This window comes from Embiotoca jacksoni, unplaced genomic scaffold (assembly GCF_022577435.1).
Source record: "Embiotoca jacksoni isolate LCO1_2020_lvr unplaced genomic scaffold, fEmbJac1.0.p SCAF_64, whole genome shotgun sequence".
NCBI classification, from domain to species: domain Eukaryota; kingdom Metazoa; phylum Chordata; class Actinopteri; family Embiotocidae; genus Embiotoca; species Embiotoca jacksoni.
This window is the reverse complement of record NW_027185419.1, coordinates 1,120,495-1,144,283: the sequence shown is the minus strand read 5'-3', so window position 1 is coordinate 1,144,283 and position 23,789 is coordinate 1,120,495. Positions and strand designations below refer to the sequence as shown.

The window sequence follows — 23,789 nt, the reverse complement described above, 5'->3', positions numbered from 1 at the left end:
CTGAGGACGCCCGGCGGTACGAGGCAGTGAGAGAGTGTACCGCCGCCCTCGGGGGAAATTATCCCGCCGCAGATGGAAATATTCATAGAATCCAGCAGGGAGAGATGAGTGTGAGCCGCAGTGAGACGGCCGTTAAACACGGTCGCTGTGAATGTGTCGGCTTTATTAGAGGGACAAAACATTTTATGTGTGAAATGCATATTTACTTGAGATTACTAAACTAGTAATATTTAATATGCGAATAACAAATGAATAACAGTTTTCTTCAGTTAGACTTATAAAGTGCAAACAACCACGAGGACAAAACAACCTGAGAATCCTTTTCCTCCCTCTGGCCTCCCCCTGTCCTCCCTCTGTCCTCCTTCTGTCCTCTCCCTGGCCTCTCCCTGGCCTCCCTCTGTCCTCCCTCTGTCCTCCCTCTGTCCTCCTTCTGTCCTCCCTCTGGCCTCCCCCTGTCCTCCCTCTGGCCTCCCCCTGTCCTCCCTCTGGCCTCTCCCTGGCCTCCCTCTGTCCTCCCTCTGTCCTCCCTCTGTCCTCCCTCTGTCCTCCTTCTGTCCTCCCTCTGGCCTCCCCGTGTCCTCCCTCTGGCCTCCCCCCTGTCCTCCCTTTGGTCTCCCTCTGCCCTCCCTCTGTCCTCCTTCTGTCCTCCCTCTGTCCTCCCTCTGGCCTCCCCCTGTCCTCCCTCTGGCCTCTCCCTGGCCTCCCTCTGTCCTCCCTCTGTCCTCCCTCTGTCCTCCTTCTGGCCTCCCTCTGGCCTCCCCATGTCCTCCCTCTGGCCTCCCGCTGTCCTCCCTCTGGTCTCCCTCTGTCCTCCCTCTGTCCTCCTTCTGTCCTCCCTCTGGCCTCCCCCTTGCCTCCCCCTGCACCCCCTCTGGCCTCCCTCCTTCCTCCTTCGTCCCTCCGCCCTGTCTGTCTTCCTCCCTCCTCCCTCTCCATCGTTATTCTCAATTGAGCCAAATTACCTCCATTCATTTCGGGCCCAGACAGGTGAATTAGCCTACACGGAATAATTCTCCGATTGAGTTCTCCTCCGCTCCGTCCACGTTCTAATGGAATTAGCCGAGATAAGAGTCCTGAGGAAGTCGGCGTGATTTAAACGTGACGCCAAACAGAAGTCCTCACTGTGCAGGTTTAATTGAGTGATTTGTCTATTTCTTAATGGTTTCAACTTGTGCACGTGCCGAGAATGAAGCGGGGAAGTCCAACTTTTAAAGCTCGACTCAGCTTATGGAATTTTTTTCCATTCGGTCCTGTCGGTTCAGTCGCACTCATTATAATCCATATGGCTGCTGCCTTAGCGGTAACCTTGAGCACCACTCAGGGTTCCTGCATAATGTGCCGCCTGTCGGCCCCGTAATGGTCTCGAGTGTACGTGATGGTATAGCACACGTCGAGTGGAAGGAAAACAGAGTTCTCTCTGAATGTGGGAAAATATCTCTCCGATTTATTGTTCGGTGGTCGGAGACGAACCATTGATCGTTCCTTGCACTGTGAATGTGTGATTGAAGGATGATTCAGCCCACGCTGCAGGAAACTGATCTGAACACTTTTACATCAACACGAGTTTTTAATTTTGATCATTTGGGGGATTTTATGTTGACGTAAAACAAATTTTATGACTTTTTTCTCCCGTTTACATCCCTGAAAGAGAAACATGCAGGACGGCGACCTCACTGGATTGACTTGTAGGAAACATATTGTAAATAAAAGTGTTCGTAGCTTCCGGATCTGAAAAATGAGTCCCGATGTCTTCAGCTGCAATACCAGCGAGTGCCACTAGAGGTCGGCTCCAAAAAGCCTCCGGCTCCATAGACTCCCATTCAACTTCTCTCATCAAATCCAAAGTGAATAAAATGTGTCCATCAGTTATCTCGGTGTTGTTAGCTAAAGTCACTCCTTCTTATTAGTTTTCTGGAGGTCCATCTGAAAATAATCCCTCATTCATTAGAAAAGAAGATTCAAGAAGACCTGTTTTTGGGGGCGTGTCTGTTTGATTGACAGGCCTGCGGTGCAGTCAGGTTACAGCTATCGGTGGGCGGGACGTAGTATCGTCAGGTTTCCAATCAGATTGAGTCAGATCCTGTGTCTGCTCAGTGTCAGTGCAGCAGAGGTTTAAGCTCCGCCCACAGTGAGACACAGAGATCAGAGGACAGAAACACAGCAGACACTCTCACACTGAGCAGGAAAATAACGGCTGCTCAGAAATTAGGTGAATAACATAAATACAAGATTTTCAGCTGGACAGCAACAGCAGGGGGCGGAGCTATAAAGAATGTCGCAAGTCATCTGAACGCCGCAACTTTTCAAATTAAAAGCATACACAAAAAAAACATGCACATGCTGTTGAATTTAAGCCGTTGTGATACAAAATGTGTGCGTTGAATATCAGTTTGTTTTTTGTTCACATAAAAGAAGCAAATGTTACTAAACACAAGTAGCTCTCAGAGAGAAAACAGTTTGGACCCCCGATTTAGAGTTTTAATCCAGATAAACTGTTTAAACCTTTTCTTTGAGAAAAGAGGCTCTGCGGGTTAAAAAAAAATAACGTCTTGTTTCTGACGCCGACCCAGATGTCAGGACGAATGCCCGGTCGGCACTTACGGGCCGCAGTGCGCCCACAAGTGCGACTGCCAGAACGGAGCGAAGTGCTACCACATCAACGGGGCCTGCCTCTGCAACGAGGGCTTCAAGGGTCCCAGCTGCCAGGACCGATTCTGCCCCAGCGGACTCTACGGACTCATCTGTGATAAATACTGCCCCTGCAAGGCCGCCAACACGCTCAGGTACTCGAGACGGCCGGCGGTGAGGTTTCTCATAAAATATCCACCTGTGACGATGAGCAGATGTGTAGGAGGCTTTCAGCGGAGCTCAGCTCCACCTTTTTGCTCCGTGATAAGAATATAAAGTAAATCTTCTTTTATTTTGAAAGTTTTCCTCGCCCTGTATTTCCCACTAGAAATGTAAAAGCGTTGATGTTCCGTGCGGGGCGGAGATGTTTTATTTGAGCTCCCTCGCTCCCCTCAGCTGTCACCCTCTGTCGGGCGAGTGCACCTGTGCGGCGGGATGGGCGGGGCTTTACTGCAACGAGACCTGTCCGGCCGGTTACTACGGCGAGGGCTGCAGAGAGCCGTGCGTCTGCGCCAACGGAGCCGACTGCGACGGCGTCGGCGGATCGTGCGTCTGCGCACCGGGATACATCGTAAGAGAAAACCACACGCACACAAAGCACTTTTTATACCTTGATGATAAAATATCGGCAATAAGCTAATATCACTGGAAATATCGATCCGGCTGATTCATCAGTTGCTTCCTGACAAAGATCCTCTACGTGACAGATGTTTCACCTGACAGATGTTTCACCGGCTGCTGAGGTTCTTCTCACCAGCGGTCTTTAGCGGCTTTGATCCCAACACGCTGCCATTGGCTAAAACTCGGCTGATGAACGTCCTCTTGCGTCAGAACTTTTAAGTGGAACTACGTTGCGTCAGCTGGAGGTCCCATTCTCAGCTGAAGAAACAGGTCTCGGGGGGTTTAAGTGCAAGAAATCAAAGGCATTTCCTCAGAAAATAACCACAAGCGTGCAGAAAACCACACCGGGAACACTTTCTTTGTTCTGGATAATTAAGAGCTGATCCAGGGTGTAAACTAACATGTGCTTCGCAGCAGCAGGTGCAGAACATGCGCTCCAACACGCTCATTTATCAGGTGCTGCTGATGACTCGGCAGGTTTGCGTGACTGGTAATGAAAGGCTACTAGCAGGTGCAACCCTCATGATATAGGTCAACCTGAAGGAGTGTGTGTGTGTGTGTGTGTGTGTGTGTGTGTGTGTGTGTGTGTGTGTGTGTGTGTGTGTCACCGTGGTAACAGAGTGTTAGCGAGAGTCGGTCCTCTGCAGCAGCGCTTGTTTCCAGCCTGTTTCTTCTTCTCTTCACGTTGATGTTTACGTGCTGATGTCATCGGGTTTTTTTCTTTGCTGCATATCTCAAAAACTACTTCACAGATCTTTTTGTGAAGTTTGGTTTGAAGTTAAAAACATAATATTACACTCGAGGGCTTTAACGTCATTACTGGCACGACAGTGATCCGGCCAGTCCGTAAGCATCATACAACAAGTTACCAACTAAATAAAACATGTAATCTAAATGTGTTCATATCGCTCTCAAAATATAAAACCTTTTCCGTTAGTGTGATCTCCGTTTCCATGGCAACACATGGGGTACGTCTAAGAACTGGAAAACAATCAGTTGCGTTAGTAAACTCTTAATGTAACGTATGTAATGTTTACTACTCCAGGAAGCAGTCCGACCCTTAGCAACCACCTAGCAACAGAGAGGATTTCTAGTCTCCAACTGAATAAATACAGAACATAGAAACACTAAACTGATCAGCTAGCTCAGTCTGGTTGGAACAAAGATATCTGATGAACAAAGATATGTGATGAACAAAGATATCTGATGAACAAAGATATGTGATGAACAAAGATATCTGATGAACAAAGATATCCATGTTCTCATGTGTTTTTAACATTTTAGCTCCGTGTCATGTGTTCAAACCAAACCGGTCCAGCTAGCCTCCTCTAGGATTGTAAGTGCGTGACTATCCGTGGTGTTACGGTACGGGTGCTCGGAGCGACCAAAAAGGACCAAAAGAGACCCGATTTCGCCAAATAGGTAATTTAATAGATCTATAACAAGTAGAAACTACATTATATTACTTATTTTATGAAATTCTATTGTAATTCTACATTCCCATTGAGGAGGCGGAGTTATATTTCTAGTGATGATGTCATGATGATTTGTTCCAAAAGTTCAGTTGACCAATCAGATCTCTGGAGGCGGAGCTACTTGTTGGATAATTAGCTAATATTTCCATTTAGTTTCACTTTCACTCTTTCACATTTTTCTGCCTAATTTTTCCGTTGCTAATCTTTATGGGTGTAGTTCTAGTAGTTTGAAAGAAGATTTTTTTTTTTTTTCACCTGCAAAGCTGTTGCAGGTTGAAGATGAAGACCAGACTACTAAAATATTCAGAAAGATACATATACAGTATATATACATGATTATATAGTAAGTTCTGTACATATATATAAATAACACAGACTTTCATTATTTATTTATTTTTGGACAGCACTGCTGCAAATGTAATTTAATATTGAGCAGATTTGATGAGTAAAACATGCAGACCGACACGGACAGCTGGATCGATTTCTGCAAACATGTGAAACTCTTGAGCCGAAGCGTGAAATCTCACAGAAATACTCTTCATCTGTCAAACCGAGAGGAGGAACGATTGTTTTGGTGTCAGTGATGAGGAAAGACTCAGAAGGTTTTCTGATAAAAGCAGGTTTTATTTAGAGCCTTCAGAAAATGTTCTGTTCTCCACAAACATTCCATCCTGAATGAGTCGGTGCACCTGGAAACTGGTGAATAGTTCAACAACTTTTCTCCTGAAATACAAAGTCAGTAAATGTCTTCCAAAAGTCGTTATAACCATATTTCCAGCATTCATTAGGCATTACGACTCAAGCACAGGTTTGCCGTTTGATTGACAGGCCTGTGGTGCGGTCAGGTTTCTGGTATTGGTGGGCGGGGCCTACTGACCCAACCCAGTATTACGGCAAAGCGTGAAATAGACACGCCCGTCCGTTACAGCAAAATGTGAGATGCTCACGTTTAGGGCTTTCTAGGCATGAAAGTTACACACACGGAAATGTGACGTGACGAAGTATCATTTACAAAGGACACATTCATTTTTTGTTTTTCCTCCCCGAACCCTGACCACGTCTTTTTGTTTTCCTGTAAATCACATGGTTGAAACCAGTATGCGGTATTTTCAATTTTTCCACCCCCACAGGAAAACGTGTAACTGTCACACCTAAACGTTGCCAAGCGTAGCTACCTCACGTTTTTGCCGTAGTGGACGGGCCAGTCTATTTCACGCCTTGCCGTGACCTCAGGTTTCTCAGTCGGATCTACCGGTCTCGTCCAAATATGGTCACTTCTGGCTCGAAAAAAAAAACCAAGATGTCAGACTGGAGGCTGCCGATCGGTTCCAGAACGACATCGATAATGAAACGTGCAGCTCAGGAACCGACATTTAAAACTGTTGGATTCAGGATTAAAACTGGATTAAAGCTAAAGGTTAAATTCAGTCCGACTGGAGGTCATACTTTATTTGTGACCCCCCCCCCCCCCCCCTGCTGTGACCTCTCAGTAACAGAGCTGAGACGCCCCGCAGCAGCGAGATGACAGCGACTTCTGATAATTGGATGGAGAACACCGGGGGATTCCCAGGCGGATGAAAGCTGGAGGAGAACGTCCGCTTGGTTTATAGCAGCTAAACTCAGATGGATGTTGCTCTCTGCGGAGGCTTATTGATTCAGAGAATTTATGCTGCGCTGGTATCTCGCAGGTCGCTGCTCAGTGCATCGCTTTGTGGATGGGAAAGCAGGTTTAAACACAGTTTATTTTCTGCTATTGTCACCGATTGGGACGGTCGGATCGATATCTGTAAACATGTTTGCAACTCTGAGCCGAAAGCCCTGAAATTTGCAGAAATACGGCCGAACTGCCAGCGGGACGAACGGCTGTTTGGTGTCAGTGGAGAGGAAAGACCGGCAGTACGTGGTATTTACAGCCTCCTAAATAAACCATTTTCCACACAACTTTCAGTCCTGATAGTGTCACTGTGAACATCCGTTTCCATCTTCCAAGAGATTTATTACAATCATTTAAGCCATAAACAAATACTTCACTACTAATGAGAGAAGGCAAACATAATTATTATTGTCATCGTTGTGAATTTGTGAATAAAATAGTGAATTTAAGTGCAGTCATGATACTGAACTCTTGTGTGCAGCTGGTCAGATGTTTCAACAGCGAAAGGATGCTTTTTCAAGCTGTAAAAGTGCCTGTGGTGCATTCAGGTTTCTGCTATATGTGGGCGGGGCTTAGTGTCCTCAACTACCCAATCAGATCAGATCCACTCGTCGCTCCTCCCCCCAGCTCGTCCAAATATGGTCAAAAAATCTAGATGGCAGTGGTCAAAATGCCAAACTTGACTTAATTGCTAATAATGATATTTATTTTTACTAAGACATGCAGTTTTGAAATGTTTCAATACAATTTTGAAAAAGTGTCTCCAAACTCGGTAGTAGTTAAAAAAAAACAAAAATACAATTATTTTCCTAAATAAAAAATCGACAAATCACAATTTTGAGGAAGAAATCGACAACTTTTGATCATAACAATTAGATTAAAACTCCTCGAGGGACTGACTAGATCCGTTTTCAACTCTGTAAAATTATATATTGGTTGACAAACAAATGTAAAACCTGTCACAGAATATAACAGTTATTTATTGATTTCATGAAGGGCTTCCTTTTCAGTCTGAGTGATTGAGCCTCTTTTTGTCAATTGAATTTCCTCATAATATTTTATCCTGATATATAACAGCAGGTCATTTTCACACTCTACTACCTGCAGCTGTTTTCATCTCATGTTTTTCTACTTCAAATGTTTCTTTCATGTTTAATTTAAATTTAAATAATTACATGCAGACTGATCCATGTATTTGACAGGATGACCTCGTTAACCCGTCGCATCCCACTGACCTACTACAGTTACTGGAGATTCATCACGCTCAACCGATCTGCATTTACTTAAGTTTGAGCTTATTTTAACTACTCTTATGTGCTGTTGCTTTGTTTAATCTGCAGTAAAGCATCAAATTCCGTAACATCATCACTTTGTTTGAGTTATTTTGTCCCGTAATCTTTAAAAAAGTCAAAGAACATTTAATCCCTCAATTTATCAGAAAATTTTTAATTTAATATACAAGAATCTGGAGATGTATAGTTTACACTGGACAGGAAGGTAATGAAAAACTTAAATCTTAAAAGTAATTCAAGCTGTCAGACAAATGAGTAGAAGGATAAAGTTGCTTAAAATGCACTCAAGTACAAATACCTTGAATTCGTTTTTAAGTAAATGTAACTGAAGTCATGTCCCATTTTTTTTATTATTTAAATAAATGTACTTTAATCTGGTCTGTGTGTGACTGTAAGAACTAAAATGAGCTGGTTTGTTTATTTGTCAGCTCTGATCTTAAAATTTTAAATAAGACAAATAAAAAAAACAAAAAAACTCCACACGCGCTCCTTGAATTTTAAAGTCAGCAGCCATCGATCGTCTGGTGTTTGTCATTCCTGAGATGCCCCGCGGCCCCCTGGGAAATCCTGATGACTTTCCTCATCGAGCTCACGCGCGTTTTTTATTTACAAAGTTTTAGTTTTTATATAAAATAAACAAGAGAACACCAACTTTTTTTAAGCCTCCTGTCTGCTCAGGTTTGGCCCGTCTTTGTGAATATTAGATTAATAGCAATTTAAAGGAAGACAGCTTTGAAGCAGGAAGCTTTAATTAACACAGTTTATACGTTGAAGGTCCGGATCAATGCGACGGTGCGCCGAAGGTTCGGTTCGCTCTCACAATGAGGTTAGACGTCCCACTAATGCCAAGCTGTCTGTCCACCGCGTCCTCGATTGATTGGACAAGAGCAGACGCCATGTTTCTCTGCGGGGGGGCCATCAGCGGTGATCGTTTCCCTCCTCCATTATACATGGGCCTGTTGGTTGCAGATTTAATGCAGTCATAAGGAATTTATCAGATAAACTCGGAGCAGGAGCTTCTTTTTCTTTTTTCTTTTTTTTCTCCGGAGCTGAGTGGAGAAACCTGCCTGTCAGTTAGGATCCTGCAACCTGAAAACACACAAGTCAGATGTTCTTCAGCCGAGCCGGTGCATCTCATGAAGAATAAAGGAGCTGCAGACAGACTGAAGGCTGCCGTCCTCACCTGCAGCTGATGACGATACAAAAAAACACGAGAGTAGAGAAAATGTAGAAAAAGATCTTCGACTACTTTGTGAAACGATGCAAGTCATTATCACGGCGAAGCGTGAAATAGACACATTTTGGCTTGCGTAGGCGTTACAGTTACACGTTTTGTGGGCGTAAATGTCACGTGACGAAGGATCGTGTGATGCAACAGAGGTGGTTGAGTTGTGTTTTTGTTTCCTAACCTCCGTCATGTTTTCATTTTCCTGTAAATCACACGGTTCACAGGTTTCATTTTCATCCACAGGAACAGGGAAACGTGTAACTTTCACGCCCTAGACAGCGCCAAGCGTAGCTAACTCGTGTTTTTGCTGGAGTGGACAGGTGTGTCTATTTCACGCTGCACCGTGATAATGAGTAGACACATCTACATGGCAGAAAGGGAAGAACCAGCGACCTGTTTTTAAACGGCAGCCGAACGCTTCACTAAAACTAATGCAAGTTGTACGAGTCAACACAAAAATGTTTGTGACTAAATACTTCCCGTTGTGTGTTTTCTGTGTTCAGGGTGACGACTGCTCCATCAGCTGTCCTGCAGGCCTGTTTGGGACCAACTGCACCTCCTCGTGTTCCTGTCGCAACGAGATCTCCTGCTCGCACGTCGACGGCTCCTGTTTCTGCAGAGAAGGTCTGTGAACGGGTGGAAAGTAAACGAGTACATTTACTGATGAAGTACTACAGTACAAGTTTAAAGGAATGTGTACTTTACTCAAGTACTTCCACATTTATCTGACAGCTTTAGTTACTTTTCACGTTAAAATAAAAGAGCTTTTAAAAGATTGTTAAAGATGAAACCTGTTTGTGTTCTGACTTCTTACAAACAGCAGGAGGTCCTGATAAAAATGTGTGATGATCAAGGAACATTTTCAGGGGGACGTTTTTTTTTGTTGTTGTTCCAAAGATTTTCTTATTAAAAGTTGGTTAACGTTCTCTAAAATGATTTTAAAACACGTTATCCTGCTTTAAAATAACAACATTCTGGGAACAAAAAAAAGTAAAGTTTCAAACATGATGTAAAAAAAGTAAAAGTTTAAAAATATGCTGAAAACACCTGACGGTGTCGTGAAAAACACTTTAGGAATGCCGTCGCAGAAAAAACACGAGTATTTTCCACGTGATACACATATGACACATATCTACATATAATAACATGGCAAAACATGTGGAAAACTTTTCACATGGGAATCTACGAGCTTCACACATTACACCATGAAAATGTTCCAAAACCACGTTTCACAATCACAATCACGCGAAACACAAGTTTTTGCACGTGAAATCGGTGCTTTTTTTTTGAAAGGTGCTAACACAAAGTGTTTGTAATTTCAGCATATTTTTAAACTTTTACTTTTTCTTTTGTTATTGATTATGCATTATAATTGTAACTTTTTTTTCCCACGAAAACCAGAAACCTAAACTTTTCTCTACAGTCACCAGTAAAACTCTCCACCCTCTCAGAAAAACAACTACAATTTCACATGTGATTGTGCACATGTGAAACATGTATTTAGTTCATGGGAAACGTGCGATTTTGGAACATTTTCATGGTGTAATGTGTGAAGCCCATGTAGATTCCTATGTGCAAACTTTTCCCCATATTATCATATGTTGCAACACGTGGAAAAAAATGGGGAACTCGAGTGTTTTTTTCTGTAAAGGTAACCCTCCAAAAAATTTCCCAACACCGACCTTAACAACCTCCAGAACTTGTTCCTGTTCTATATTTTCTTCTCTGCTTCACTCGTTTAATATCCCTTAATATCAGCATGTTTAAACATTCATGCACCACTGAACCTCGTGGGAATAACGCAGGTAATTAAAGTGTAGACATCGAGGCAGAGTGTGGGACCGTGTCCCGTTAACGGCTGCAGTAAAGGGCTGACGGTGTCTCGGTGTCTGTCCAGGCTGGCAGGGTGTGGACTGCTCCATCCCCTGCTCCAGCGGTACCTGGGGACTGATCTGCAACCAGACGTGTCAATGCGCCAACGAGGCGGCCTGCGACCCCGTTAACGGAACCTGCACCTGCTCCCCGGGCTGGAGGGACGAGTACTGCGACGTACCGTGTCCTGTGAGTGGTCGTTATTTATCTTAAATCATCGCACACTCAGAAATCCACTTGTTTTCTCACAACAGGCCACAGAGGTGATGCATGAGGGTCGATGAATATGTTCAGAGTCTGTTGCTGTTGAACGCAGCGCAGCGATGAACACGGAGCAGCAGGAAGCAACGACCTTCACGAGGAAGTATTCAGAGTGTCGTTTCTTGATCGACATCAGCGCTGTAGTTTGTAGCGTGTAGGTCCTCAAGTTAAAGTGACCACTGGTACCGTGAACATTTGTGATTTCAACCACGGACCTGAAACTGGAGCAGAGAAACATCAGATTTTGGGGTCAAACTCTTTAAACGGTCAACAGAGACACTTGAAAGTGTTCAGAAAGTCTACGGTGATGAAGCGATGAGCCAGGCGAGGTGTTCTGAGTGACGTTCAACATTTCAAGAGGGGCGGAGCTTCCTCCTGCTCTGTGTGCATCGCTGTGCTGCGTTCAACCGGACAAATCTCTGAACTTTTTGATTGTTGTTTGAGTTTAAGAAGCTCCTTAATTTTTGTGAGTGCATGGTTTCATCCATGAAAACATTAAAAGCCAGTAGAGAAGGTTATGTGTGTGAAAAGTGCATATATGAAGTTTGGTCTGTTGCTGTGTTGCGGCTGTCAGGAGGGATCGTACAGCTTGGACTGCAGAGAGAGATGCGACTGTGTCAACTCCGACGGCTGCGATCCAGTGAGCGGCTCCTGTCGCTGCCTCGCAGGTTGGACGGGTGAGTTACGAAGCCACGCTATCGGGCTGAGAAGTATTTGGATTGTCAAAGCTTGGCTACTTGGTCGAGGGCCGAAATACAGAAACAGAGACACAAAAATGGCAGTTTATTAAGGTCGAAGGTTAAAATGAACTGGTTCATAACTGTCAGACGAGGCAAATAACATCCATTACTTGTCATTTACACTTCACTTTTCGAATTAAAAGTCACATAGTGCTTCAAAACAAAAGCATTTATCCCGGACGAGCCCCCAAATATGTTATGTACCCAGATTGGGTCAAGAAAATGATAAGGAGCAACACGCATAACTAAATCTAGAACAGCAAAACTATTGATTATGAAGCATCAGGGCAGGTGAAGCTCTCTGTAACCGCTAAAAGAACAGGAACATGTCGTTACACCAGTAAAGTAGCACTTCCTGTTTGGACAGACGAACTGTATCTGTCGTAGCGACACAGACTGAGATGGGAAGAAAAGCTGTCAGGTTTGCTGCTCCAGACGCTCATTAAAGAACTCCATACTGGCTTCAAGGCTTTTATAAAGTCTCCTTTCAAGGATTCATTCAGTAATTGTCTCTGTTTGTAACTCATCTCCTGAATACTGACAGCTGTTGTGTAACTTCCTTTTGTCTCTAAAGCCTTCACAATCTTTACCATGACAGAACAATGCTGTCCACACAAATAGGATAACTGCAGTGAGATTTGATATGTTTGATAAAAGTGAAATAAAAGACAAAGTAATGCAGAGACTGAACGATGAGGATTATCTTCAAATCTGGAAACATCACATGTCCATAAAGAGGCACCTGCAGGGAGGACAGCAGATACCTGGTACAGTCTACATTTGTTCACAGCCTGCACTTGTTAATCAGAGGTTCTTATAAATGAGGGAGAATCATAAAAATTGAGGTGCAATTAAGATGCACAGAAACAAAGCAGCGATTAAAACTTTCCACAACCCCCATCTAACTTTGCTTTTAATAATATTTGCAAGTCAAATGTCTCCAGGACTGCAAGGACTGCACGTTCTGTTGTCCACGTTGCTGCAGAGACAAGTGACTGCAGTAAAGTAACATCAGAGACTGGCACAAAGTAAAGCTGCTTCAAAAGTGACCCAGTTTATACATTCAGCGACCTTGTGGCGACACAAGGTCAGATTTACACCTGATGCACGACAACAGCAGCTCATACAGAATGTATTAGTGAAGCATGTGTCCGTCGAATTCACCCTGACCACAACCTTCATGATGGGATGTTTGTCCTCGAAAACCAGCTGACACGTCAGGACAGCAGCTGACATTATTCTATAGTGTTACATTATACTGTACTGTCAGTCACTGTGTAGTATACGGAGGGAAAAACATGACAAATACAGCTTTATATTCATTTATTAATTTAGTTTATTTCTCCTGTCAAAAGTAGGATCTAGATGTCTAAAGTGAAACGAGGGGCCAGTTTTACAAAAAGGTGTTTCGACAGTCTTTATTTTGCGCTTAGTTTGGTCTGATGCAAGTTAAGAATGACTTATGTTGAGCCTAAAATAAAAAGTTAGCCAGCCGATCCCCCTTTGACCAGTGTATCCATGGTAACAGTCAATGGCACCTGCATCAGGTCACGATCCGCTTGATGGAAACAGTTCAGACCAGCTTGCATATGCAGGAGTAACTTTGGATTCATCCAGTATTGAACTTCCTCCAGACAGCAGCTGCGTTCACTCCCCTCCAGTCAGGTTGGAGGTTTCCAGGTTGTGGTGACAGATGGGTTGAATTTTCATGTCGTGTGTGGAGCTACTGTTTCATAAATGAGCATCAGAAAAACATAGAGAACTTGTAAAATCCGTGCAGTGGGATTATTTAAATCAAGTTTGAGGACCGTGCAAAATAAACCGTAGCGTCCCGGGAAAAGCAACAAAAGAAGATAGTCGACAGGTATATCAGCAGCTTTGTGTGTTGTTACCCAGAATTCATGGCAAATTAATCCGACATCAGCTTTGTGAGGAGTTTAGACGTCTGAAGTCTGACCACCGTGGAGGGTTTGATAAACGAGCAGAAGAAATGACCCCTCGGCCGGCTTCCCTCTGAGTCCACGTGGAGGTTTTATCGAAATGAAATCACAACTGTTCCGCGCGACCGATGAGTGACGGACGGCAGAAAACGCCGCCGCCGGAGTAGATTAGCCTCCCGTCTGGCCTTTGGCCCCCTTTCTGGAGGGCACGGCGCCATCAACAGGCCGCATCCAGCCCCCTGAATCGAGGGCTCAGAGGAAAATACCTGAGGAGAAAAGGTCTGAGGACAACAAATCAATACGACACGCGACAGAGTCAAACCATATAATTCAGAAAAGTGATGGAGGTTCAGGCTCGGATGGTTTAACCGCTCGGCTCTTCTTCAGTAATTCAACTTCACGTTGTGGATGAAGCGCCGTTGGAGTCCCGTGTGGTGAACTGATTACTTCCATCAGCGGTGACATCACACCTCCGAGAGCCTCTGTTTACATCATTAATTGTCACGTCGGAGTCATAGTTTTACCCGCTGATTGTCAATTTAGTAAAGTCGTGATGAGCAAACGATCGATGCGATTAATTCTCCGGTGATGAAATGACACTGGAGAGAAACTTTCGATATATTGATGAATGTTTGGATCAAATTTTAGACTGAAGGTGTGAAGAGTTTTGTTCTGAAGAGGAATTATAACAACCAGTAGCTCCGCCCCCAGAGATCTGATTGGTCGATCACATATCTTTGTTCATCAGATATCTTTGTTCATCAGATATCTTTGTTCATCAGATATCTTTGTTCATCAGATTATCTTTGTTCATCACATCTTTGTTCACCAGATATCTTTGTTCATCAGATATCTTTGTTCATCAGATATCTTTGTTCATCACATATCTTTGTTCATCACATATCTTTGTTTATCAGATATCTTTGTTCACCAGATATCTTTGTTCATCAGATATCTTTGTTCCAACCAGACTGAACTAGCTGATCAGTTTAGTGTTTCTATGTTCTGTATTTATTCAGTTGAGTTCAGACCTAAAAGTCGACTGACACGACTGATGTTTTTATTTCCAGTTGTTAGTCGTACCCCATGCGTTGCCATGGAAACGGAGATCACAGTAACAAAAAAGTTTCAGATATTTTGAGAGCAATTTGCCCCCAAAATATGAACACATGTTGATTACATGTTTTTATTGTTTATTTTATTTATCCAAGTCGTGCTAATAATGTCGTTAAAGCTAAAATACCTGGTTAGAGTTCGGACGAATGTCGTGTATAATATGCGTCCTTCTTCTGCCTGTTACCCCCCCTACCCCCCTTGGTTTAATACCACAGCCCGACGAACAGAGCTTCTGATTCCTGGCCCTCAGAGGTAGTTTATTAATTGAGTTATAATGGCCGCCTGCGCCGCACTTTCATATTCTCTCATATTCTGAGTCAAAGGAAGTTTCTAATGAGCTGCAGCGAGAGACGAGTGTTTGCACTCACGCTATTCTTACTCCGTCCGTCCGTCCGTCCGTCTTTTGGTTGGCTTCTCCCCGTGTGTGTGTGTGTGTGTGTGTGTGTGTGTGTGTGTGTGTGTGTGTGTGTGTGTGTGTGTGTGTGTGTGTGTGTGTGTTCTGGGGACGCTGCGGTCTGCAGACTGTCCCCGGTGAGCAGCGGGGGGTTCTGATCCGATCTGCAAGCCAGCTTTAGTGTAGACACACTGCTGCCTCTCAGGACTGACACACACACACACACACACACACACACACACACACACACACACACACACACACACACACATTTGCAAGACTGATGAAAGAAGGAGACACTTCAGCAAAGGATTAAAGGGCAAAAAGTCTCGAGTAGACTTTAGAATTTTTTTTAAATTTTGTTCAGACAAACATCGACGTTTATTCGACTCGCAGGATGTTCGATGGAAGACGCTCGGTGTCAAAGCGTCGGCGAGGAAATTTACATTCACACTATTTGTTTTGTTTTGTTGGTTTCGACTCACTTTTGGTCAAAACCAAACACACGAAAAGTCGTCAGCGGAGTGAGATCTGAAAAACTGCAGCAAAAACTGTCATTTTTACTGAAATCAAAACTGTGAATTCAAGAGATATAAAAAGATTTAACGAATTTAGAGATTTATTTTAAGTCACATAATGTGCACGTATAATGTCATTTATTAAATTTATATAAATTACAGAACATTACTTGTGTGAAATTACTTCTTTGAGCCTGAACGGTGATCTTTGTCTAAACCTCACCACGGCTAGCCGAAGTGCAACGTGATGCCGACACAGCGCCCTCTAGTGGACGTCAGGGTCACTGCACGCGGTGTCATATCCCAAACATGACCAAAACCAGGATAAGAAATCAAAACCTCAGTATGATACACATTTTTTAACAGTAAAATATCCCTCAGAGATTATGTTTGATTTTTGATTTGTCAGATTTAAAACATCTTCATGAGCACATCTGTTCTTTTCTAAATGAAGTAAATAAATAAAAACATTTTTCAGTCTCAGATATTGAAATCGGTTTAAATTTTTTCATTTTTTAATCCAGACATTTTTCAACTGATAATAACTGAAACATGTTTCAGGCCCGAACTCAGATTTATTTATTCAGTTCCCGTTTGTCTCGTACACGTCACCGAGCCGATACGTAATTTAAACTCTTCCAGACAGTTTGATGACCGAACAATGAAGTCCATCAGAATCTATTCATGTTTGTTGTGTGGCTGAGCGTTACATTTTTGTTTCCATTAAATATTGATCTTCTTCTTCTTCTTCTTTCTGACATTCAAATGAAGATCTACTCAATAAAAAATCATCAGTTATGACAACGATGATTTGTTCGGTTACATCTTTTCCTATTGAGCCGTTCAGATCTGTTCATTTAAAGGATGAGGCCCATTTTACTGTATATTTATTATTCCTAATAAAAAACGTGCTTTGTAACGGACATACTTTCATTGATCCACTTTAAGTATTTGTGGTAGCAGGATGGTGTGCATGGACTGAACCCAGAAAACGACTGAAGGAAGGAAGGAAGGTGTTTCCCACTCAGGGAAACTCACTGATGAGTTTTTAATCGTTTTAGTGAAGCGCTGAGACTCGGAGGAAAAAAGATACGACACGTGGACGTAGCAGAGATTTATGGTTTCAGTCAAGAAGAATGTAACACGTTGGCAGCTTCGTGCTTTAACGGGGAGATGAGTGGGGAGGAATTATTTCATGTCACATCTTCTCATCTTCTATGAACTCCTTCATCTGCTCTTTTTGTTTTTTGCATCATCCTCCTTTCTTGTGTTTAATCTGAAGCTCTGCAGCATCATCGGGGGACGAAACCTCTTTTCTCTCCTGCAGACTGTAATTGTGTGTGTGTGTGTGTGTGTGTGTGTGTGTGTGTGTGTGTGTGTGTGTGTGTGTGTGTGTGTGTGTGTGTGTGTGTGTTTTGTGCAGGTGTCCACTGTGACAGCGGGTGTGAGGAGGGCCGTTGGGGTCCCGACTGCTCGTACAGCTGCAGCTGTGAGAACGGAGGCTCGTGCTCCCCGGAGGACGGCAGCTGTGCCTGCGCGTCCGGCTACCGCGGCACCAACTGCAGACGAAGTACACACACACACACACACACACACACATTGCACACAAATCCAGAAATGTTTCTTTATTTTACTAAAGATTGTGCCGCTATTTAGCTGTAAAATACAAGAAGTTCCACGCTGTTAGAGTTTAGGAGGGATGGGGGGGAGGGGGGGTTTCCCATTAAAGCGTCTATCGTCAGGGTCAGGCTGACTTTCCACCTCCGTGGTCAATTTGATTTTTACATAAATCATTGAAACGGATGGACGTGCCTGTGATGGTGTCCGTGGTAACCATCCACCAATGGGAGGAACATTTCTTCTTTCCTTTCAGTCAGACAGAAAATAAAGGTTTCAAAAATGGTTGGTGTAAAAATCTTTTTTGTTTGGAAAGCTGCAGGGAGCTGGAAGCTTTTTCTCCGATATACGTGGTTTGGATGATTCCTCGAAGCGACGACGTATTCAGTGTCGTCTCTCCGTCAACATCATCACTGAGTTCTCATCTCGAAATCATTCAGAAAACAATCGAGGTGCAACGTTTTTTTTATCAGCGAGTTCTGCGTTTGTCCTTTGAGGTGTCAGGATTTGTAACTGTAAAAAAAACACCTGCTGGACATTAAATCTGAGACTACTTGTTGAATAAAAGCATCCTGACAGCATTCCCTCCTGCATCCATCGGAGCGATGAATTTAAGGCATCTCGGTTCACAGTTTAGCCAATTATCTTAATTAGGAAACCGTTGTAGCGCGTCGGAGAGTAGATGTTGGAGGAACATCAATTAAAGCTAATTAAAAGTCTTAAGAAGATGTATCAGACGGCTCGGAGCTACGAGGGGAAACAAAGCAGAGCTGGACGGAGCCAAAAGGGCCGAGTTCAGTTAGAGACACGCTCACGGACACATCTTCTACCAGATGCTAAACGGTGTGTGTGTGTGTGTGTGTGTGTGTGTGTGTGTGTGTGTGTGTGTGTGTGTGTGTGTGTGTGTGTTTCCTGTGCAGCCTGTTCACCTGGTTTGTACGGCCAGCGCTGCAGCCAGTCGTGTCCTCAGTGCCTCCACAGTGACGGAGCGTGCCACCACGTCACCGGTCACTGCGAGTGTCTCTCCGGATTCTTCGGCTCTCTTTGCAACCAAGGTCAGTTTTCAGTTTTTCCTTCATCCCTGAAAAAAAGAATGAAAATAAATGAGAAGGTGCAGCTGCTTTCCGCCCGAACACGTCTTGTTCGGTCTTTACGGTCCGAAGCAGAAACTTTCAGCCTCTTTATGAGTAAAACCTTCGAGCTCTCGTTTGAGTCAGAAGTTTGAAAATACTGTAAAATACTGGAATAAAAAGTGTTGAAATGTTGTTTCTATAGACTGGATGTAAACGTGTCCACCGTGTGCATCGTTGTTTTGTGTGTTTTTGTTTCACACCTTTTCCTCTCCGGAGTCACGTGACTTTTCTCACCGGTCGGCTTCTTTCAGGAACAGAAGCTCTTTTTGTTAAACGCTGACGTGTGTCGTTAACTTCGGGTTCGTATTGAAGCAAAATCCTTTGAATGTCGACATTTCATTAGAAACGTTGGAAATGATAAAGAAGCGACCTTGAGCTCCGTCTGTGTCCCGTTTCAGCTCCTCCCACCTCTCCACTCCATCTCAGTCATCTCTCCGTGCGTCAGGATTTCAGTTCAGCTCTGCAGGTTAAAGCTGGTGTCAAGTCTCCCTTCGACGGTCCGGCGGCCGAGCCGGCTTCTTAAATGGAGACGTGGAGGAGTGAAATATTCATCAGCATTAAACATGGAGACGGCCTTACTTATGCTCTGTCCTACATTAGCCATTCTGCTGGCCGCTGCATCTTTGAGCCCCGTAAGATAACCGGGTTGAGCTTCGACGAAGCAGACGGGGTGAGGAGGGAGGTGGGGAGAGAGGGGGGGGGCAACCGCCTGAAGAGTACAGGCTAATGATGTTATTGACCAGTAAACTCTCAGAGGGATCTCCAAAGAAAACAGCTCATCGTGGAAGATTCGACCGTCAACCGACACAAAACGCTTTTTTAACAGATTTTCATGAAAGAAAACGTCCCGTTGTTTACGGAGAGTTCAGCGTTTGTTAGCCGCAGCAGAACAATAATGACATTTTAGCTTCAGGCAGCTTAGATAAAAAAAAAAAAAAGTGAAATTCATCCTTCAGAGATCACAACACGCTCAGCGGGAGTTCCTCCGCCGGCTCGGCACATCGCTGCCGACTCCGGCTTCTTTTCTAGCTGAAGGTGATTTTCAGACACGTTTGTTCCTTTTGTTCCTCATAAATCTTTTTATTTGTGCAACTTTATTTACATTACAAATGCAAAAATTTGGTGCTGGAAATTAATTCTAGCTTCTGACCAGGCTCAGATGAAGACAAAAAAACAAAACAAACAACAAACAGATAATTTAGAGTTTATACAAACATTCAAGCTGCTTTATTTGATTATTTCAGCTCTTTAAAATGCTGCTCGTATCAACCGTAAGATGAATATTCAGTTCGCTGTCATCTGAAGCTCTCGTTAATAGTTTGGACCCGATAATTCATCCACATTCACACCGTCTGTAGGCTTCACCACATGCTTCACCAATGAGGCAGCACGAGGCTTCTTTTTTTCATGTTTTAATATAATTATCCAGCACCTCCTGGAAACAATCACAATAATTAGCAGAAGTTTTAAGGGATCTACACCAATTTTGCCATCAACGGAAGCTGCTTGTTTTTGACCTGCTGACACCTCATTGGTTTTTTTAAAGTTTTATCAAGTGGCTGTAAAACATTGGACAAAATAATTAGCACCGCATTTAAGTGATAAACATGAAGTAGAATCAGCAGCTCTCTGATGACTTCAACAGAAAGTAGCAGTAAAACTAAGTTTGATACAAATTTTGAAGAGCTTGATGAGTGTTTATATGTAAAATCTCCAACATCAGTAGGATTCATCCTGCCGGGACCACAAACGTGTGTTCAAAGTTTCCCGACGTCCAGCGGGAATCGAGTGGCATCACCACCGAGTCGTATTTAGAGAGACAAAAACTCAAATTGAACGAACAAGCACCACCAGGGAAACACCGACTGGTCCCTCTCCTGCTAATTATGCTGGCTGAACTCTCCTGGCCTCCGTCATGTGTCCTGCGCACTCTTTGATCCGAACTTTAACGGGCGTTAGTCACACTCTGGTAACTCTTTCATAAGAGGAGGGACTTCATTATTGCACTTCATCCCCTTCTGGGTTTTATTGTTTGAGATGTGCAACGGAAACTCTTAATGAAGACGATACATTTTAGGTAACGGGAACAACGCATACTCATAAAACGGTGAAAACAACCATAATCCTCCTTAAACATCAAGATAAATACATAATGTTCTCTTCTATTATACTGTAGCGGGAAAAAAAATTTCCCCTCGGGGATTAATAAAGTAACTACCTAACCTAACCTATTTGCGCTGCTAAGGGAATAAAACTGAGAGTTTTCCTGTATGTGAAGTTTTTGTTTTTTTACTTAATAAGCTCGCAAATTTCAGCTAAAACTGAAACGCGCGTTGAAATATTACAGTCAGTAGCAGCCATGTGCCCGCTCATGTTAATTGGTAATAATCAAAAAAGAAACCCCAGAGCACATGAATATATTATCACGGCCTGTCAGACACCACAGTATCTGTGTCTCAATATTTTATTAGTGTAACTGCATTTAGTGGAATCTGAATATGAAAAAAAAAGTGATATTATTACATCCTTAAGCAACAGGATGTGCATCTGCCTGAAAAGGTTATCAGCAAAACAAACTAACTCAGCGTGAAGCTCCGTCCCGCAGGTTCTCGGGCAAACTGGAGGAGATTTCATTTGTTTTGGTTTGGTTTGGTTTCAGGCACGTTTTAAGAACAAGGCGATTCAAAGTGCTGTACATAAAAGGCATCGAGACAAAATGTAAAAGCAACAGACGTAGAGAGAAAATGAAAAATATGAGATTTACAGTAATTACATGGTTTAATAAAAGAAGGCGAATAGAAAAGTTTGTTCCAGACATGTGAAGTATAAAAGCTGAACGATGCTTCTAAATGTCAAGTAAATTTTATTTATAAAGTGCCAGGTCGCAACTCAACAAGTTATTTCAGGGCATTTATCACAGTAAAGTTCCTACAAGAGAACTTTACAATATTATACAGAGGAATCCAACAATTCAACAATTCCCATGTAAGCTAGGAGGAACCTCCAACAGAAGGAAAAACTCTCTTTTAACATGAAGAAACCTCCAACAGAAGGAAAAACTCTCTTTTAACAGAAGAAACCTCCAACAGAAGGAAAAACTCTCTTTTAACAGAAGAAACCTCCAACAGAATGAAAAACTCTCTTTTAACATGAAGAAACCTCCAAAAGAAGGAAAAACTCTCTTTTAACAGAAGAACCCTCCAACAGAAGGAAAAACTCTCTTTCAACAGAAGAAACCTCCAACAGAAGGAAAAACTCTCTTTTAACAGAAGAAACCTCCAACAGAAGGAAAAACTCTCCTTTAACATGAAGAAACCTCCAACAGAAGAAAAAACTCTCTTTTAACATGAAGAAACCTCCAAAAGAAGGAAAAACTCTCTTTCAACAGAAGAAACCTCCAACAGAAGGAAAAACTCTCTTTTAACAGAAGAAACCTCCAACAGAAGGAAAAACTCTCCTTTAACATGAAGAAACCTCCAACAGAATGAAAAACTCTCTTTTAACATGAAGAAACCTCCAAAAGAAGGAAAAACTCTCTTTTAACAGAAGACACCTCCAACAGAAGGAAAAACTCTCTTTCAACAGAAGAAACCTCCAACAGAAGGAAAAACTCTCTTTTAACAGAAGAAACCTCCAACAGAAGGAAAAACTCTCCTTTAACATGAAGAAACCTCCAACAGAAGAAAAAACTCTCTTTTAACATGAAGAAACCTCCAGCAGAAGGAAAAACTCTCTTTCAACAGAAGAAACCTCCAACAGAAGGAAAAACTCTCTTTTAACAGAAGAAACCTCCAAAAGAAGGAAAAACTCTCTTTTAACAGAAGAAACCTCCAAAAGAAGGAAAAACTCTCTTTTAACAGAAGAAACCTCCAAAAGAAGGAAAAACTCTCTTTTAACAGAAGACACCTCCAACAGAAGGAAAAACTCTCTTTTAACAGAAGAAACCTCCAAAAGAAGGAAAAACTCTCTTTCAACAGAAGAAACCTCCAACAGAAGGAAAAACTCTCTTTCAACAGAAGAAACCTCCAGCAGAAGGAAAAACTCTCTTTTAACAGAAGAAACCTCCAAAAGAAGGAAAAACTCTCTTTTAACAGAAGAAACCTCCAACAGAAGGAAAAACTCTCTTTTAACAGGAAGTCTGCTTTACAGACTAACAGCTGTATTTTGAAATAAATCCTTTGTCCGGACAGGAAGTCGATGTAAAGATGTGAGAACTGGAGTGACGGCATCCACCTCCTGTTCTGGCCGTTGACCTCATCCTGTTTTGTCAGACACACTTTTGTATCAGAAACAATCAGCGGCGATGATTCATTTCTGACCGCGAGGAGTCGAACGGCAGAAAACGATGTTAACTCGTCAAAACCTGAATTACTGTTGAATTAATTATAAGCAGCAATTGAAGATGAATAAAATGTTTTTTGTCGTGAACGAGAAGGTCACAGCTTCCAGGTTGGGTCCTTCCTGCCGACTGAAAAGAGACTTTCAATTCTCTTTTGAAACATATTTTTCATTTTTTCATTTTAATCTTCGACTTACAGTGTTTCATTCTGAATGTATTCGTCTGTTAGGAAGGAAAAACTCCCTCTTTAAAGGAAGAATCCGCCGATGGTGGCACAGGTAGCAACTTATGAGGGAAAACTCTCTTTTAACAGGTAGAAAAACTCTTAACATCCACCGAATATTAATTTCCTTTAATGTTTTTTTTCTGTCATGATTTGGATCATCTCCGTGGTGAAGATCCATTTCTGTTCCTGAGTCTTCACTCCACAGGTTTTTCTTGCTTGTCTTTACATCCATGGATTTCTGCTGCCAGTAAGAGGTTCACATCTTTTTCCTCTGAAACTTCCATCAAACTGTGGATTGGGACTCTTCCACTCCTGAACTCTCTCGACAGCTTCGTTTTTTTACGGTTGTTCTTCACAGTTCGAAGGATTCTTTCCGTCATCAGCTGTTTTTGACCCGTTCTGGTTTCATTTTGAAGTCCACCAGTGGTTGGGTTTTTTTTTGTTTTTTTTAAATCTCTGCAGAACCTTCTGCACCGTGTTAACTCGATGGATCTGTTTCCTGTGCTGTGGTTCACGTTGTCTTGAGTTGAAACGAAGGCGACCTCTGACGTGTGAACGGTCGATTCATGAAGGAACTCCAGAGCAACTACTTCCAGCTGTCAGTCAGCCGTTCACTTACTTTTTGTACACGAGCTATTTCTGTGAAATAGTATGTGTGAAGAACATTAGATGAAATAAGTAGATAATCGTTCCTTTTATTCCACTGTCAATTTTTGATTTATGATTCGAACAACT

At 42.8% G+C, this 23,789-nt stretch overlaps 1 protein-coding gene across 1 annotated transcript in view; it reads left to right on the top strand.

Annotated features, from left to right (window-relative positions):
- The window catches only part of LOC138213791 (multiple epidermal growth factor-like domains protein 11), a 121,254-nt gene that overhangs the window by 83,661 nt on the left and 13,804 nt on the right, over window positions 1–23,789 (top strand). Inside the window, exons 10-16 of the mRNA XM_069175041.1 lie at window positions 2,571–2,783; window positions 3,025–3,199; window positions 9,402–9,522; window positions 10,796–10,959; window positions 11,606–11,708; window positions 17,163–17,309; window positions 18,277–18,411. Of these exons, the coding sequence (XP_069031142.1) occupies window positions 2,571–2,783; window positions 3,025–3,199; window positions 9,402–9,522; window positions 10,796–10,959; window positions 11,606–11,708; window positions 17,163–17,309; window positions 18,277–18,411 (1,058 nt within the window). The remainder of the gene's footprint in view (window positions 1–2,570; window positions 2,784–3,024; window positions 3,200–9,401; window positions 9,523–10,795; window positions 10,960–11,605; window positions 11,709–17,162; window positions 17,310–18,276; window positions 18,412–23,789) is intronic.